The sequence below is a fragment of the Scyliorhinus canicula genome, chromosome 9, assembly GCF_902713615.1.
Source record: "Scyliorhinus canicula chromosome 9, sScyCan1.1, whole genome shotgun sequence".
NCBI classification, from domain to species: Eukaryota; Metazoa; Chordata; class Chondrichthyes; order Carcharhiniformes; family Scyliorhinidae; genus Scyliorhinus; species Scyliorhinus canicula.
Window position 1 is genome coordinate 168,365,367 of NC_052154.1, and position 18,436 is coordinate 168,383,802.

At 44.8% G+C, this 18,436-nt stretch overlaps 1 protein-coding gene across 15 annotated transcripts in view; it reads right to left on the bottom strand.

Annotated features, from left to right (window-relative positions):
* The window catches only part of scube2 (signal peptide, CUB domain, EGF-like 2), a 229,035-nt gene that overhangs the window by 106,540 nt on the left and 104,059 nt on the right, over nt 1-18,436 (bottom strand). For 12 of the 15 annotated variants that reach the window (XM_038808152.1, XM_038808163.1, XM_038808162.1 and 9 more), the window contains 3 exons: nt 12,055-12,180; nt 11,173-11,289; nt 7,744-7,833 (listed from right to left, as the gene is read on the bottom strand). In XM_038808152.1, the coding sequence (XP_038664080.1) occupies nt 7,744-7,833; nt 11,173-11,289; nt 12,055-12,180 (333 nt within the window). The remainder of the gene's footprint in view (nt 1-7,743; nt 7,834-11,172; nt 11,290-12,054; nt 12,181-18,436) is intronic. The other 3 variants (XM_038808150.1, XM_038808154.1, XM_038808153.1) reach the window with 3 other exon arrangements.

Sequence of the window (18,436 nt, forward strand, 5' to 3'; positions counted from 1 at the left end):
GAGGAGAATGCTGAGACCCAGGCTATTAGAATAGATGGCATTGAGGTGCGTAGGGAAGAAGTGTTGGCAATTCTGGACAAGGTGAAAACAGATAAGTCCCCGGGGCCTGATGGGATTTATCCTAGGATTCTCTGGGAAGCCAGGGAAGAGATTGCTGAGCCTTTGGCTTTGATTTTTAGGTCATCATTGGCTACAGGAATAGTGCCAGAGGACTGGAGGATAGCAAATGTGGTCCCTTTGTTCAAGAAGGGGAGTAGAGATAACCCCGGTAACTATAGGCCGGTGAGCCTAACGTCTGTGGTGGGTAAAGTCTTGGAGAGGATTATAAAAGATATGATTTATAATCATCTAGATAGGAATAATATGATTAGGGACAGTCAGCATGGTTTTGTGAAGGGGAGGTCATGCCTCACAAACCTTATCGAGTTCTTTGAGAAGGTGACTGAACAGGTGGACGAGGGTAGAGCAGTTGATGTGGTGTATATGGATTTCAGTAAAGCGTTTGATAAGGTTCCCCACGGTCGGCTATTGCAGAAAATACAGAGGCTGGGGATTGAGGGTGATTTAGAGATGTGGATCAGAAATTGGCTAGTTGAAAGAAGACAGAGAGTGGTGGTTGATGGGAAATGTTCAGAATGGAGTTCAGTTACGAGTGGCATACCACAAGGATCTGTTCTGGGGCCGTTGCTATTTGTCATTTTTATAAATGACCTAGAGGAGGGCGCAGAAGGATGGGTGAGTAAATTTGTAGACAACACTAAAGTCGGTGGAGTTGTAGACAGTGCGGAAGGATGTTGCAGGTTACAGAGGGACATAGATAAGCTGAAGAGCTGGGCTGAGAGGTGGCAAATGGAGTTTAATGTGGAGAAGTGTGAGGTGATTCACTTTGGAAAGAATAACAGGAATGAGGAATATTTGGCTAATGGTAAAATTCTTGGTAGTGTGGATGAGCAGAGGGATCTCGGTGTCCATGTACATAGATCCCTGAAAGTTGCCACCCAGGTTGATAGGGTTGTGAAGAAGGCCTATGGTGTGATGGCCTTTATTGATAGAGGGATTGAGTTCCGGAGCCATGAGGTCATGTTGCAGTTGTACAAAACTCTAGTACGGCCGCATTTGGAGTATTGCGTACAGTTCTGGTCGCCTCATTATAGGAAGGACGTGGAAGCTTTGGAACATGTGCAGAGGAGATTTACCAGGATGTTGCCTGGTATGGAGGGAAAATCTTATGAGGAAAGGCTGATGGACTTGAGGTTGTTTTCGTTAGAGCGAAGAAGGTTAAGAGGTGACCTAATAGAGGCATACAAAATGATCAGAGGGTTAGATAGGGTGGACAGCGAGAGCCTTCTCCCGCGGATGGAGGTGGCTAGCACGAGGGGACATAGCCTTAAATTGAGGGGTAATAGATATAGGACAGAGGTCAGAGGTGGGTTTTTTACGCAAAGAGTGGTGAGGCCGTGGAATGCCCTACCTGCAACAGTAGTGAACTCGCCAACATTGAGGGCATTTAAAAGTTTATTGGATAAGCATATGGATGATAAGGGCATAGTGTAGGTTAGATGGCCTTTAGTTTTTTCCATGTCGGTGCAACATCGAGGGCCGAAGGGCCTGTACTGTGCTGTATCGTTCTATGTTCTATGTTCTTATATGTGTACAGTTCCAAAGATTTGGAAAGCATCAACAATTGCACTGTGCCTAAGAAGCCAGGAGTCAAATTATTTGATGTTTAGACCTGTGACTCTTACTTCTTTATTGGCTAAATGTATGGAGAGAATTGTTAATAACCACCTCACATCGTCTGTCAGATTATCTTGATCCACTATCATTTGTTTCTAAAGCATAGGGGAACTGAGGACCTACCCTTTCTCTATTGAACCTGATAACTAATCACCTCCAGCACCCAAAATCTTTTGTGCATGTTTAATTTATTGATTTTAATTTAGCATTCAATACAATGCAAATTCACATCTTTTCACAAAGGCTGTTTACTTTGAACGTGAATGAGGGCCTAATTCATTGGATATGGGATTTTCTTATTGATCGCCTTCAGCATGTTTTTATGAATGGCTTTTTATCTGATGAACTTATTTTAAACTCAGGTGCTCTTCAGGGCTGTGTCTTGTCACCTCATTATTTTCCATATACAGCAACCAGGGGCGGGATTCTCCGACCCCCGCCGGGTCGGAGAATCGCCGGGGGCCGGCGTCAATCCCGCCCCGGCTGTGTCCCGAATTCTCTGCCACCAGAGATTCGGCGGGGACGGGAATTGCTCCGCGCCGGGCCGAAGTCCTGCTGCTGTCAAGTCTCTCCCGCCGGTGTGGATCAAACCACCTACCTTACCGGCGGGAGCAGGCGGCGCGAGCGGGCTCCGGAGTCCTGGGGGGGCGCGGGCCGATCTGGCCCCGGAGGGTGCCCCACGTTGGCCTGGCCCGCAATCGGGGCCCACCGATCGGCGGGCGGACCTGTGCCGTCGGGGCACTCTTTTCCTTCCGCCTTCGCCATGGTTTTCACCATGGCGGAGGCGGAATTGACCCCCTCCCATGCGCATGCGCGTAGATGACATCAGCAGCCGCTGACGCTCAGGCACATGCGCGGACTTACACCGGCCGGCGAAGTCCCTTTGGCCCCGGCTGGCGTGGCGCCAGAGGCCGTCCACACCAGCCGGCGGAGTGGCAACCATTCCGGCACGGGCCTAGCCCCTCAAGGTGAGGGCTTGGCCCCTAAAGGTGCGGAGACTTCCGCACCTTTGGGGCGGCTCGATGCCGGAGTGGTTCATGCCACTCCATCATGCCGGGACCCCCCGCCCCGCCGGGTAGGGGAGAATCCCGGTCCAGATAAGAATTAAGGGAACTAATACTAATTTAAGTATGCAGGTGATATGGTTTTCGTGGGATTATTTTTAAAAGAGAAAATTACAATTGAAAGAAATTACTTTGAATATGTTGCCATCTTCAGAAATGGTGTCAATTGAGTGCTCTGTAGAACAATGTAGATAAACCCAAAGAGCTACTTTAATATAGAAATGGCCTGCATATGTGTGAATCTCTGTATCTTAATGATCAACCGATAGAGGTTGTAGCGTGTTTGAAACATCTGGGAACATATATAGGTCAGAAGTTAAGCTTCAGAGAGAATACCGACTGTATCTTTAAAAAGGCTAGTCAACGTCTGTTTTTAATTAGAAAACTGAAAGATTGGAGTGAGTCAAGATGTTTCAGGGAAGTTTTACAAAAGTCTGGTGGAGAGTGTTTTAACATTCAATATGACAGTCTGGCATGGTAACCTGAGTGTGAAATGCAAAAGTAAGCTGGTCAGAATTGTCAACACCGGTAGACCGCTGACATAGCTCGATAATGTATTTAACACCACAGTAAAGGGGAAAGCCATCATCGGTGATCCCTCTCACTCTTTATATCATCAATTTGAAAGGCACTCTTCGGGCTGACGCTTTAGAATGCCTACTGCTAGGAAAAACCAAAAAACTGGGTTTTTGTTCCCAATGCCATAAGCTTATTAAATAATGTATGTAAATTTAACTTGCTGTTTTTATTTGAAGTGCTGTGAATGCTTTAATGGCAGGAGCGCATGTGTAATGTTTGTATGGTATGGATGTGTGTTCTATATGCACAAATGTATGAATGTTTGTATACATGAAATATTTAATGTTTTTAACTAATGACTGTATGATTATGTATTCTATTGGAGAGGAAACCAAAGACAAATTTCTACTTTCGCGTGAACAATAAAGTTCTGTTCTATTTTATTCTATTGTTTTATCTTATACTAATTCCGAGGAGCATCATTTATTAACGGTCCCATTTCTTATTGGGTGAATGATTAGCTTAACCTGTTGTTCAGTCTTTTGAGATACTTTGCCGTTCCAGGGCAATTTTAGGTGCACCCCGCACTTCTCAAACAAAATCTTTACTGCTAGATGCGGGCATCCGTGATTGGGCAGTATTTGCTGAACAATCCTGAGTGTGCTAACAGCTACATTAACAACTAATTTAAGCTAGTCACTCCAAGCTCATAATGTGGTTTGTTGGAAGTGACATACATTCATATGCAGGGACTGATCTCTGAAAACAAAAGGAATATGTTTGTGCCGTGTACATTTTTTGAATAATCCAGAAGCTCAGGACCTTATAGATCCTTTGGCTTGAAATACTTCATCCAGCGTCGACTTGGCATGAATCAGCACCCTTTTTTCCAGTTATTTAAATTGTTGTGATCGTTTGAAATTTGATTTTCTTGTGTTTTCCCTGATGTGTGCAAGATGATAAGCTTTGGTAGCATGTCTCTCTTCTCAGCAATATGTGTAGAATACTATACTATTTCTTTACATATTACTTGACAATTTAATTTTGGAATTTCTCTTTACCTTTCTCATTTTTAATTTTTGGCTTCTTTTCTAATCTTTCCAGTTTGTCATCCTCTCCTTTTTTGAATAGGTATTTAATGTATGCCTTCTTCTTTAGTCTCCGTATTTCTTTATTCACCCAAGATGTGACATTATTGACTAATTTGTTCTTACTTTTTATTGGGGTATATTTCTCCTGGACTCATTGATTTAAATGTTCTCCACTGGTATTATATTAGTCAATAAATTTTACTCTAAAGACATTCAAATATTACCACAACTGAGTTAAATAAGGTAAATTCTGAGTTAATATGGAATTCTACAATTTTTTCTGTACGTTATTTTGTCAGTCAAATTCTTTCTTCATTTTGATGAGTGGCTTTGCTCATCAAAGTCAGGGATGTCTGATGAATGGAAGTTTTACCAAATTTTTTTGCAACAATAATCAACCTGCAACATTCACAGATCAAGTACATAATATGTTGCAGTAAATTAAGATCCCCCTATTGTGCCCAACTCCATATTCTAGAAGAGACTCCCTGTTATATCAGTGTGAACTCTTAATTTCCGATACAGCAACATCTATCTTCCCACATTAATGGCAATGTGCCAGATCCTGAATGATGTTATGATGTAGATTCATAGCTACTCTGGAATTAGGTTAAAACTATGCATTTACATTTAGGACTTTTACAATCAGATTGGTAACTCGGGCATGCTCCACCATTTGATAAGATTAAGGCTGGTTTGATTATGTCTTCAACTCTACTTTCCTGTCTACTCTCTTTGTCCCTTTTATTTTTTTTAAATTCTTAAAAAATTATTTACATTTTTCCAATTAAGGGGCAATTTAGCGTGGCCAATCCACCGGCCCTGCACATCTTTGGGTTGTGGGGGTGAGACCCACGCAGACATGTGGAGAATATGCAGACTCCACACGGTCAGTGACCCAGAGCCGGGATCGAACCCTTGCCCTCGACGCCACTGCGCCACCGCAAAGCACTGGGACAATGTGCCGCCCACTCCTTTAAACAGTTTCAATCAAGAACTGATCTAATACAGCCTTAAAAATATTCAGTGATCCCTATCTCCACTGGTCGCTGGGGGAGAGATTTCCTCAGTTTGCCAACCGTCAGGGAATGAAATTTCCCTCATCGCCATCTTTATTGGGAGACCCCTTTCTTTAAACTGTATCCCCTAATGCTCATCTCTCCCAGAATGGGAAACACCTTTTTAGACTTTTATCCATTTAACTTTTATCAGCCTTTTATCCTTTTAATCCATGATTCACTCCCATGTCAGAGAGATTAAAGGATCGCTATCCATCCAGAGTTGTTTAATATTTAAGCCATAAATTTGGAAAATGCCTGCTTCCCTTTCCATTGGCTCCAGGTACAAAATTAGAGATCATTTGTGATAAATTAATTTACAAAATGAGAGCATTTTAGTACTAGTATTGCTGTACGGAGGGAGGTGCACCAGCTATTGATAAAGCCACAAGATGTTGTGCCCTTATTACGTTAGAAGGTCCCAATCTAGGGTTGGGGGAAACAAAAACAGTTATAACAGCCAATCATAAAGCAGTATCTACGGTAGTATGTTCCAGTTCAGTACTTTCGTTCCAGCCAAAGACAGCTTTTCGAAAAGGAGGTGACTCTCACTGGAAATAGAGGGATAAAAAGGTTTGAGGGGAGATATTCCTGGGTCAGTGCCCAGGTGCTCGGACACATGAAATATCACAAAGCAAGTTGGATTGGTGCACACTTCTGTAACAAAATATACTCAAGCATCCCTCCATTAATGCAAGTGGGAACAGAAGGATGGTTGATGAGTGGATTTTCTGATTTTGCTGTATTCAGGCAAATCAGACCCAGGAAAATCACTTTTTAAAAACCATGTGTTGTTTATTTTGCCGTAAAGGATCCATTGTGACACTTTTAAATGTTTTCATATGGTTACATTTTATACCATTACTATCAACAGAGACTTAGGTATGCTGAGTAGTCGGTTAAGGACAATGATGTGGAGATGCCGGCGTTGGACTGGGGTGAGCACAGTAATAAGTCTTCCAACACCAGGTTAAAGTCCAACAGGTTTGTTTCAAATCACTAGCTTTCGGAGCACTGCTCTTTCCTCAGGTGAATCCTGAGGAATGCGGTTATGGACGAAATAGCAAACAGGCTACCTAACTTTAGATACAATGCCTGGTCTCCGCTATCCTGTTGTGGGAAGGTGCTTGCGCAGGGAGGAGGGAAGTTAGCTATTGTTTACATCCCTCAGAGCATTGCTGGCTAAAACATGGGAGCATAATATACTTTCTTTGCCACAAGCATACACGGACCAGTGGGCCCACACAGGAAAGAGGAAAATATAAAAGGATTTGATATCCTCAAGGAATATAAAAAACAAAAATGCTGAAAAGATTTACAATAATCTTTGTAGGCAGGTTATTTCAGTGATAAAGTACAGGGCATAAAATTAAGTTACACAGCAGGCTCAACAATAGCAGAAGGGTTATAACGGAACACCATCACACTATCGCTTGATTAGGTGCATAGGCAAAATTCTCTACGGATATATTTGACCAATGTTGCACTGATTTTATGACAAAAATATAAGCTGTTTAACTTTTAATGGTTTGCTAATAAATTTTATATATGTTACGTATTACCCTGTAATTAAACACAGAGGCTACATTCAAAACACTGCATTCCCCAGCCCCCCCCCCCCCCCTCACCCCAGTTTTCTCCCCAAATCTCCCGTAGCATTCATTGGTACGAGAGTACAGTTCCATAGGTGCCTGTAAGCTTTCAGTACTTCATCCAGGTGGTCATTCGTCAAGACTGAGCTCACACATTGCATACTGTCAGACTATTTCATCATGGAACACAGCACACATCTGCCTCAGTTTGCCCTCACCCAACTCCACACACCGCCCCTCACCCGACCAATCAGCAGGAAAATGGCTGGCTCTTCTTTTCCCCCGCCCAGGAATGCTGATGCTAATTGCTGCATGAGCTGAAAGAATAACACCCAGAGGAGGCCAGTAAAGTGACTGCTTTCAGATAGAAAAGTAAGATCATCCTGACATCTTTCTAAACTCTGAATGTACTTTCAGCATATTTAGTAACAGTTTGAGGTATGCAAGAAATATCTTAAAGGGACAGCGACATGTACTTGTTAGTATCCATTGCCAGACACTACAGAGCCAATTATGAGTATTTAGTGTGCAAGGAAGCTAATGCAAGTGGGTTAAATAACGAAAAGAAGCCCATGCACACCAACCCAAGTGACAGTGTGATGCCGATCGGATGCAGCTAAGAGTTTAGACAAAGGGAGCAAAAAAGAAACTATCAGTGCACTAGAAGCTTTTTATTTTTTACCCATGAGCAGTCGCCGTTTCACCCGCTTGTCCACATCAGTTACTGACGTGGCATTGTATTCAGAGTTCTCAATTGCAGCCTCAGCCTTTTCTATAATACAAGTAAGCACAAAATATATTGCAATTGGTCAAACCAAAGAAGAAAAAGTTTTTTTTAATATGTATGTGGAAAGGCATCTAAACAATGCTTTTCTCTCTTTATCGCTTTGCCTTCCACATTGCATCACCAACTATTAAAAACAGAAAGAACTGGAAACGTACAGTAAAGATGTTGCAGTTGGGACCGTTTTCTTTCCAACATTTAGAAACCCATTGTGCATTTCCAGCATTTCCTGCTCTTATTTCAGCTTTCTTGGTTTTTCATTTTATCTGTGGTTTACAGCAATACATTTTCTTATGTTACTCATTCTGTTTTCTTGAGTACATGTAGCAGCTAGCCTTCTCTTTTGTTTTCACAGAGTCAGGCTGTAAATGAGGGCAGTCAAAAACTCACAGCTATGCAAAATAAAACTGAGCTGGGAATCAAACAGCAAGAGCATTCAAAAGCAACAGAAAGTGCATCTGAGATTTATTTTTCAAGAAGCTGGGAAGCAATCCGATGCTGGATAAAGCAAGTAATCAAATAAAAACAGCTCAATGAAGGAAAATGCAAAACAAAATGCATGCAAAAAAAAGTAAGCGTTTATCGCAGTGCTGGTTGCTTGCTTGTCCATAAGCCAAATTTAAAAGCCAAATAATGTTTCGTTAAAAAGCATTGCAGAGAAAAATGATCAGCAGAACATGCTTTCAAAATATTTCACACTGTCCCTTAATCATTCAACGTGACTAAAACAGCCATTTTCCAAGACAAATATGCAAGCTCTTAAATTCTAGGACAAGAAAGTTAGCATCATTATACATGAAAAATAAAATGTATCTTTCTTCTGACAAGTATGTTCCCATTCACTTTTGTGCAGTTAACTGAAAAAAATAACAAATAATCTACAAATTTTTCCTAATCATGCAATTGATTACAGAATCCAAGCAGGAGCACATGATACTAGAGAAAACTGACAAAATCCTCCGTGTTCCGTGTGACGGAGTTAGTGCCTCTCTTCAATCTCCCAGTCAGCTAATAGAAGTCGCAGCCTCTTGTACTCTACATGTACAACAAATTAGATTTGCATAAAATCAGGATGGAGCATGGCTGCAATAGAGATCATTGTGTTGAAAATACTTATTTTTAATTTCTGTTTGGCTGTGGATAATAGAGTCATCACCAGAGCACAACAGCTTGGAAAGCAGAATAGGAAATCACAGTGGAGAAGAATTAGTAAGCTCGAGGAAGAGGACAGAACACTATCAATTTGTGAGCAAATAAATTCGCATGCTTTCTGTTGCATTTGTACCATCAACCTTTGCAAGTAAATGTTAAATGATCTTAGCCTTTGAAACATGTACAATATAAATATGGTGTAAAGTTTGAAATATTGAAGTATTTTCAAAATACACAAGTGCATCAGCATTAATTGGTGAAAGGAAAAGGCACTTTTTGAAGTTTAATTTTACATTGCATGGCATGACGTGCACCCAACCCGGAAGCACATGAAATTGCACGAGAGGATGTCGGGCGCGCATCCTGAGGTCATTGCGCACTTGTGACATATTTCAGTCGGCAGCCACGGGTGGAAGTCAGAAGCGCGCCCGCCGACAATCAAGTGGGCAATTAGACCCATTAAGGAGTCAATTAAAAGCGATTTTGCATGACCTGTCTACTTTGATGGTTGGAGGGCAGCCCAATTGGCCGTGCGGTCTTAACGTTTTGGCAACAATCTCAGTCCAGGGCAGGATGAAATATCAGGGCAGAAATAAAATTGAATAAGTCGCCTGAGGACTGCGGTTTTCAGAGTTCGGCTGTCAGGCATTTGAATATGCTGCCTAGGCACAGTTTCATGCGTTTTTCTTTAATCACATTTAATTGATAAAGGTATGCAACTCCCTGAAGCAACTCCGCAGCAGCTGCCCACCTTGAGGGAGCCCATTCGAAGTGTCAGCCCATACTGTCCCTTTTTCTTGGTGCCCGCCCTCTTCCTTCTCCCCTCGGCAGTGCTGAGCCTTTCCGGGAACGAACGTGGCCAAAAGCATATTTCAAACCACTTCCGGGTCTGCTAAATGCAATGGCCGCAAAACTTAGGCCCTGGATTCACACCGAATCCTGACAGCTGAACTCTGATCTGATGATAGGTACATATCCAAACTAACATAACTTGTCTTTTCTATTTACCAATACTGATTTTCCTGGTGTGCATTTCGCATTTTCTCCTTTAATTTCAGACATCCGCCATTTATAGTTTTATCCTTTCCAATGGAAATGATCAGAATTCAGAACAATTGAACATTTTCAAACTAATTACGGCAAAATAAGATTGTGCCAAATTTTTATCAAATTTATTTGTTTCTGAAAGATGTATAAGTATAAAGTTCAATTGGATAAAACACTGGTCCTGCCAGCTCTTGAATTTTCCAGCACTGTCAGATTTGCATCCTTTAAGATGACACATTTGTCAGGTATAATTGGTGACTGAACTTTTCACAGAACAAGTTTTGTGCATCAACTGGTCACCGTGAAACGACCTTTCATTCAAGGACTTTTATTTTTTGACAAAGTTCATAGTCTTAATCTGTGGCTATTTATATGGGATATTTTTCTTATAAATTCTAATCACTAATTTTTTGTCAGTAATCCAACAGCAAACATTTGTATTACCATTTTATGATTGTTGGTATTAAGTACAATTAAAAGAACCAATGTGACAGCTGTAAGCAACTCTGAGATTTTTGTGGGTGTAGCTGCTTAATGTGACTGCAATCATACCGTATAATATTTATTAGAATACAAAGTGAATATGTTGTATTATTTTCGATGTGGGCTAAAGCAAATGCAATATGTGTCACAACAAACAATTTTACCTTCTTTTTGCAGCTGATTTATGCTTAATGGAAAACGAATTAACTTGTACTTATTTGAAATAACACGACTGTATTAAGTTCAGGAGCTTAAGCTTGACACCACAAGTGGAAATACAATTATTCAAAATAGTATCTGCTATCGTCTAAGCAGGTGGAACTTGTGATTCAAATTTACGTGTCGATCAGAAAATGCCTTTAATATTATCATCTAGCCCTATCCTTTTCAACATTTTGAGGTAGCTGAATTTGCTTGGTTGAAATAACACAAAAAATGTCGATGAATTTATAAACATCTAACGTCTAGACAGCAGTAAAAGGCATCCAAGTCTATCATCAGGACAAACAGGCAAGAATTATATTGCAGGAACATTCTTCAAAAAGTAATTTGTCTTTGATTTGCTTCTAGACTTGTGTAAACGGTCACAAGTGTGAAGAAAAGAGTCCGTAGCAAAAATGGCAGGATCGGAGCAAGTTCACTTACCAATGCAGATTTTCCCATCAGACAGCAAGGCATACTTTTGATGGCAGCCACAAACAGGTCCATCATCTGCATCATCACAAGTATGATGGCACCCACCGTTTCCATGATTACACGTTACTAAAAATAAATTACATACATCTAAAGGAAACAGCTGATCGTTGTCACAATCATATTGAACTGTCCCAGACATCTTTAAATTTATAAACAGAAAAGCAATAAAATCAGAGTCCTGTTGAAATGTTTGGCTCACTCAATAGTCAAACAACTTAATGCTAAAGCTCTAGGCATGTCAGATTTTTTTTGTGAGGCATTCAAATTTAGATTTGTATTGGTCTGGCTGTTAGCGCATCATCTTGCCGAGACAACCAACTTTAAAATTTTTCTGCAACATCATCCAGCTGTTCAGACCTGTGGGATTTTCCGATCCTGCCGACGCCACACCCCACGGTGGGTTTGCTGGCGGTATGTGGAGGATTCAATGGGAAATCCCATTGAGAGCGGCGGGAACAGATGGTCCCACTGCTGGCCAATGGCAGGCATTCCCTTGCCACCAAGAAACATATCATGGGGAGGCCAGAGAATCTCACCCTTTATTACAAGGATATGCAGTCAGAGCCAGAACCTTCTCGCCGGGCACAAAACCAAAAGCACATTTTTGTAAGCAGAAAGCATTTTACATCAATGTTGGTGCAACCCAGGGGGAAAAACGCCTTTTTGCACACATTCAATATTTCATACCAGTTGACTTAAATCAGAGGTCAAACAGAACAATTAAGAATGAGGAGTAATTAAGGACAATTGAAAAGGTTAAATTCTTTGTAGTGTTTTCAATGTCCTAAAAGAATATATAAGGAAACAGAAAAATGAAAGGAATTTACGTACATAGGCATCCTTTTTGATTTCTGGCTAGTTCAAAACCAGGCCTACATTCACATGCCACTCCTCCTTTTGGTGTTTCTCTACAGATGTGGGCACAGCCATGGTCTTTGTTCATGCAACTCATTCCTTCTGAAGCAAGATAATAGAACAATCAGAAATACAATTCATTATGAAATCTGTTCAAAGCCAATTGTTTATAGTGACAAAATGGGGACATTATAAAATAACTGCAAACAGAATCAGAATTGTCTGTAAATTTATTATATTCTATCAAGTTAGAGACAGAGAAATTTTTTCATATGGTGTTAATGGCACCACGCAGACACACCTCAATTCCCTGGCAGGAGACAGGCAACACCGTAGGTCTCTGCTTGCATGGTTTTCTTCAATTATATCAACAAATGCATTAATTTTTCCTCCCACAATATTCCCATTTTTTAAACTGAGTTACTTTGGGAGAACTTTAGGTAAGTGTCAACACTGGTTCAGTGGTGGATTTTAGTCAGAGTATCGGTTCAAATTCTATTTCAGGTCTTGAGCACATAATCATGACTGACGTGGTGCACTGAGGGAATACTGATTGTCCACATGTACCATTCATTTGGATGAGATGTTCAACCAAGAAACCATCTGCTTGTCAAAGTGGACATTAAAAAGACCAGAGAACTATTGAAAGAAGAACAGACAGTTGTTCCAGTGATTGTTTCACCCGTGAACACTCATCAAAGGATTAAGATCCTTCTTAAAACTATTTATTTGACCAAGAGTTTGGTCACCAGGCTAACACCTTCTTTGGCATGGCATCCATTTGTTTGTGGAGTACCTTGGGCTATTTTTCTAAATTAATAGCACTGTATCAATACAAATTGCAGTTGACAAACAAGTTATTTGTCTTATTACTGTCTGAGAGATCTTGGGCATGATTCAAGGAACAAAAATTCTATTTCCAGTTTCGGGCAAGTTTAGCAGGGTCTTTCTCGGTGCTGCTATTCAATGACACCCTGTCATTTTTTTTTGCTTCAGCGAGGAATGCTCTGTCGAGGTAGTACTTCATTCATTTCCTGCACTGGTGAACTTAGGTGGCCAGGATTACTCGCAGATCAGGGCACCATTTTTAAAGGCAGCCCCGATCTTTCGACCCCCTCACCGACTCCACCGAGGTCTCCGGACTCATCCACTTCACCCAACTTACATCTTCCGGGGTCTTCAAGCCCGTCCCCCCCCCCTCCTCTTATGAGTAAGACACCCTTAGGACTGACCCCTGGCATGGGCAATCTGGCACATGGGCACCATGATACTGCCATCCTGGCACCCTGACACTGCCAGGGTGTCCAGGTGAAAGTACCATGGTGCCAGCCTGTCAGTTCCAAGGCACATGGCTGCCAGAGGGCCACCCTGTCCTGTCCCCAATCACCTGGGAGTCTCTAACGGCCTGATAGACCCCAGGTGTCATTATGACTGGTCCACGTCTGTGAGAACTCCTAGGCACAGCTGATGAATTCCAGGCGCCGGGTGAATCTGGTGAACATATATTTAAATGTGCCTAATGGCATTTAAATATGCTGATCTGGATCTGACCTATTGGGAGGCCACTTGCAAAATCCAACGGCTTTGTTGCAACTCCAAGTCGAGGCCATTAATTTGTGTCCCTTGTGTGATACTGTAGTTGGCTAAACTTCAATAGTCTCTGTATTCTATACCTTAATATATGTGTGTGAAACACTTTTACTTCTTGAGAGCTGTCATAACCATAAATATAGGGAGTGATCCAATGGCCACACTGCACAGGAAAAGCAGCTTTCCGCGGCGCAGCCTGGCCAATAAAAGATGGGAGACCCTGTTCCCGGGATCTACCCAGCTCGCAACACCTCGCCAGATCCAACGCAATCTTGTGAGATGTTGCGATGTAAATCCTGCCAATTCTGACAAATCTGCATGTTAGAATGAGGCAGTACGCCTCGCTCTAATGTGCAGATTCCTGAGGCAGTGAGGCTTTGGGGTTCATCCCCATCGCCTCAGAGACCTTGGGTGAGCACCAGGGACCAGACAGAACGGCACTTGTGAGGATCTCCCATGGGATCGGAGGCCCCCAGCTGCATGCCCATTGGGTAGGGTGGTGCCCTGGCACTACTGGTGCTACCTGGGCACCCTGGCAGTTCCACCTGGGTGTCAGCCTGGCACTGCAAAAGTGCCAAGCTGGCATTTTGTGCACTTGCGCGATCAGACCAGGGGTGCTCTGCGTGGGTGTTCGGGGGGCGCAGAAGTGCCAAGGACCCTCCCATAGTGCTTTTGGGCTAAGTGGAAGATTGGGGATCGCTTTGGGGGCCTTGGAGATCGGGACGCCATTTAAAAATGGCGTGCCGATCTCTCGCTACACTGGGGAGCTCCGCTGAACAAAATGAGACTATGCCTCGGCTGCCCGTTCCTCGTTCTTGGCCCTTAAACCACGCAAGTCGTGTTGTATAGCCATGTGTTTCTCGGCACATCGAGCCGTTGTTTACAGGTGGCTAGACGCGGTCGTTATGGGACTTGTTCCCTTTTGGGAGAATCACGCCTGTAAACTTATTTTAATTTCTTTTACATCCGCTAACTTTTTCCGATAATTTCTGTCTTTTTTTTTGAAGGTGCAGACCTTGCACTGGGCAACCGTCCTGCAAGACCTGTATACCCTCTGGTTGTTGCCACTCTTCAAATATTTGCCAGAGAGTGAGTGCTAGGGGTCAATTCCATTATTGAGGGCGTCATAACTGAACCTCATGATCCTATCCCTATCTGGCACCAAAACATGTGGAGGAATTACTGGAGAGAAATCAATCGGAACACTTGAGAGTTCCCCCCCCCCCCCCTCCCCCCCTCCCTCCCCCTGGAGATAACAAGGCCAACTTAAACAACTGCTAACAGCATAGAGCGGTGAATAAGCCTGGACTTTTCCAGTCTGAATAGCTCAGCCACTGAGTATCAAACAGCTGAGGCATCAGAAAAGCTTACATGACATCTTTAAATCATCATAACTGAAGATTACTGCTAGTATGTGACACTTAAAAGATCAGTATATATTAAACTGACCAAGAAGTGACATTATCTTCCAAGATCAGAGGGTAAAATCCATGCTTCAGTCTTGATACTTATGTAATCTGGGTGGAGTAAATCACCCTCACATATCCATTATTTGCGGTGTAATTGACCTCTCTGACAGTTGTAAGCTGTTCACACCAGAGCTATCAATCTGCACACTGCTGGATGAAAAGGGCACAGCTAACCTGACTCAGCAGGTTTTGACCAAAGTCTGTGACCAATTAAACTATAAATACGCATGTCACAAGTGTTCATTGAACTGTGGCTTTGACATCCTCTCAGCTATGTAACACGTATTTCTTAATCACCAGACAACTGTATTAAACAGAATTTAGCAATGAAGTCCCAATTGTACAAAGCTGCAGTGATAGAGAGCCTGTCTGAACAAAACACAAGGGGTGGGATTCTCCGATCCCGTGGCCAAGTTCTGATGCCGCCGTCAAAAGCGGCGCGAGCCACTCCGGCATCAAAGGGCCTCCAGGCCCAGGCATTTACCCCTTCCTAGGGGGCTAGTACGGCGTCGAAGTAGTGTCCGTTGCTCCGGCTCTCGAAAGCCGACGCACCACGACCAGCATGGGTCCGCGTATTCGCGCCACGACCAGTGGGGGTCCGCGTATGTGTGCCATGGCCGGCGGGGGTCTGCGCATGTGTGTGGGTTGCCGTCTCCACGCCGGCCTCCGGGCAATATGGCGGAGCCCTACAGGGGCTGGCACGGGGGAACATAGGCCCTCACAGAATTAGCCCGCCTGCTGCTCGGTAGGTCTCGATCGCAGGCCTGGCCACCGTGGCGCCCCCCCACCCTCCCCCCCCCCCCCTCCCCCTCCCCCAACCAGGATGGCCCCCCGCAGCCAGAGGTCCGTCCGGGTAGGACCATACGTAACCCATGCCAGCGGCACTCGGCCGAACTCGGCCCATAGAATCGCCCGGTGGTTGGGGGGAGGGGGGGGGGGTGGAAGAGAGCCTGTCCCAGAGAAACAGGAGCCAGCCAGTGAGGATGGAGAGCCGGTCACACAAGGAGGGGGAGTTGGGAGGAAGAAAGGCGCCATATGAGGTCTTGTGTGTACCGATAGCTCCTGTTATTTGAGGACTTGCCAGACCGGGCATGCCACCTGGCTGAGCAGGGAGTTCATATTGCATATTTGCCAGATCATGGCGCACCTGGAACCGCGAGGGTATGGGAGAGGACTCCAGCTCCTGTTGGCTGTCAAGGTGGCGGTCACCCTGAACCTTTATGCCACGAAGTTCTTCCAGGCGCAGAGTGAGTGCCTGCCTCGACTCTCACAGACCTCATTGCACAGGTGCCTTCACACTGTCACGGGGCCCTATCTGACTGGTCGGCACAATATATAAAGTTCAATGTGGACCGAGCCCACCAGGATGCCCGGGCAGCGGGGTTCACTGCCATTACTGGGATGTCCCAGGTCCTGGGAGTGATCAACTGGATGGATGCATGTCAGCCGACAAGCACCGGCCCATGACAGGCTGGTCTTCACAAACTGAAAGGGGTTCCACTCCATGAACATGCAGCTGGTGCGTGACCATGAGCTGCGCATCATGCGCCGGATATCCGGGCAATGAGAACAACACCTTCATCCTGCCACACTCAACGGTTCCTAATACCTTCGAGGCGCACCCCCAGGTGAGGGGTTGGCTCCTGGGCGACAGGTAATCCGCTGCGGTCATGCCTGATGAAGCCTATCTGGAAGCCACAGACAGGCGTGGAGATCTGCTGCAACAATGCCCAGGCCACGACCAGGGGCGTGATGGAGCTGTGCTTCAGCATCCTGAAGATGCAGTTCAGGTGCCTGGTCAGCTCTGGAGGGGCCCTCCAGTATAGCGCTAGGAGAGTCTCCCATATCGTGGCGGCCTGCTGTATTCTCCACAGCATCACGCAGGACAATGTGCGGGACGAGAAGGATGAACACAGGCCTCGTAACTCGAGGAGGATGCGGAGGAGGACCAGGATGGGTGGGGCATGGGGCCCAGGCAGGCACAGGAGGCCACACAATGTGTGCGCCTGGGCCAGCGTGCAGGGGACGCTCTAACCGCATCCAGTTTCACCAACTAGGGGGCCTGGCCAACAGCACAGACATCCGATCGTCGCCTTCTCCTGGGGGGTGGGGGGAGGTGGGGGGGGGGGGGGGGGGGGGGGGGGGGGGGGGGCCTAACTGCTCACTTAAATATGTAACTCCGCACCCCGCCCAGCAAGGGCATCGCAAATCTCAGGAGATTTCGTTTTGGAAAATATCACCGGTATTTTCAAATATATGTAGAACAGAAATGTGCAAACAGCAGCAACAGTCAGCCATGCATAATTGTCCCTAACCCCACGTACCATCCCCTCCTTTTCCACCCAGTCACCCCCCCAAAACGCAAACTAAGACAACCCCCCCCGACAATTGATGTGTTAAAGTCCCTTAAAGAAGTTAATGAACAGTCTCCACCTGGGGGTGGGTCTCACAGGCCATCAGAGAATCCAGCCACCTTGCTTGTCAGTACAGGAAATGAAGGTATGTGCGGCCTTGGCGGGAAATTCGTTGACATGCCCCAAAAAAAAGTCCCGTTTGATAGCAGAGTCGATATTGGCCAACCCACTAAACATGGCTAAATTGGGACCCTGTTTTTTACCTGTTAAACCGTGCCCAAAGGTTTGGAGCAGGATTCTCCGTTTCAGAATGCCGAGACTGAATTAGTGGATTTCCACAACAACTAAACTGGCACCGGCCTTGGAGCAATTCATGAGTCGTTAATGGGCTAGCACCGGCGCCATGTGGAACTCGAGCAATTCCAATGAAAAATGGTGTCCGATTCACCAGAGTCGGGGTTTGACACGTGCGAGGCTGACAAGCTGCAGCCACATATTAGCACTCCACTCCCCACACACACTAATTCCAGCCAAGAAGATGGCAGCATGGAGAGCGGCAGCATGGAGAGCGGCACCCTGGTTTGCAGACATGGTTCACCGGACTCCCTGAACACTACCCACACCTATCTTCCAGCCCTGGAGAAAAACAGCTCATCGTAGACCCCATCATATGAGCCCTATGCACCACCTTTAACTGTACGAGACTCAGTCTTGCAGACAACGAGAACGAGTTTATCCTCAGCTGAGGCTCACTGCACACCCCAGCTTGCACTGCCCCTGCCAACTCATCCTCCCATTTGCACCGAATCGCCTCCACTGGAGCGCTCTCCCTCTCCATCAGCTCCCCGTATATATCTGTTACCTTGCCCTGTCCTATCTCATCTTCAGACAGAAGCTTGCCCTGTCGCATTGGAGGCAGAAGCCATGGTAACGAACTCAACTCCT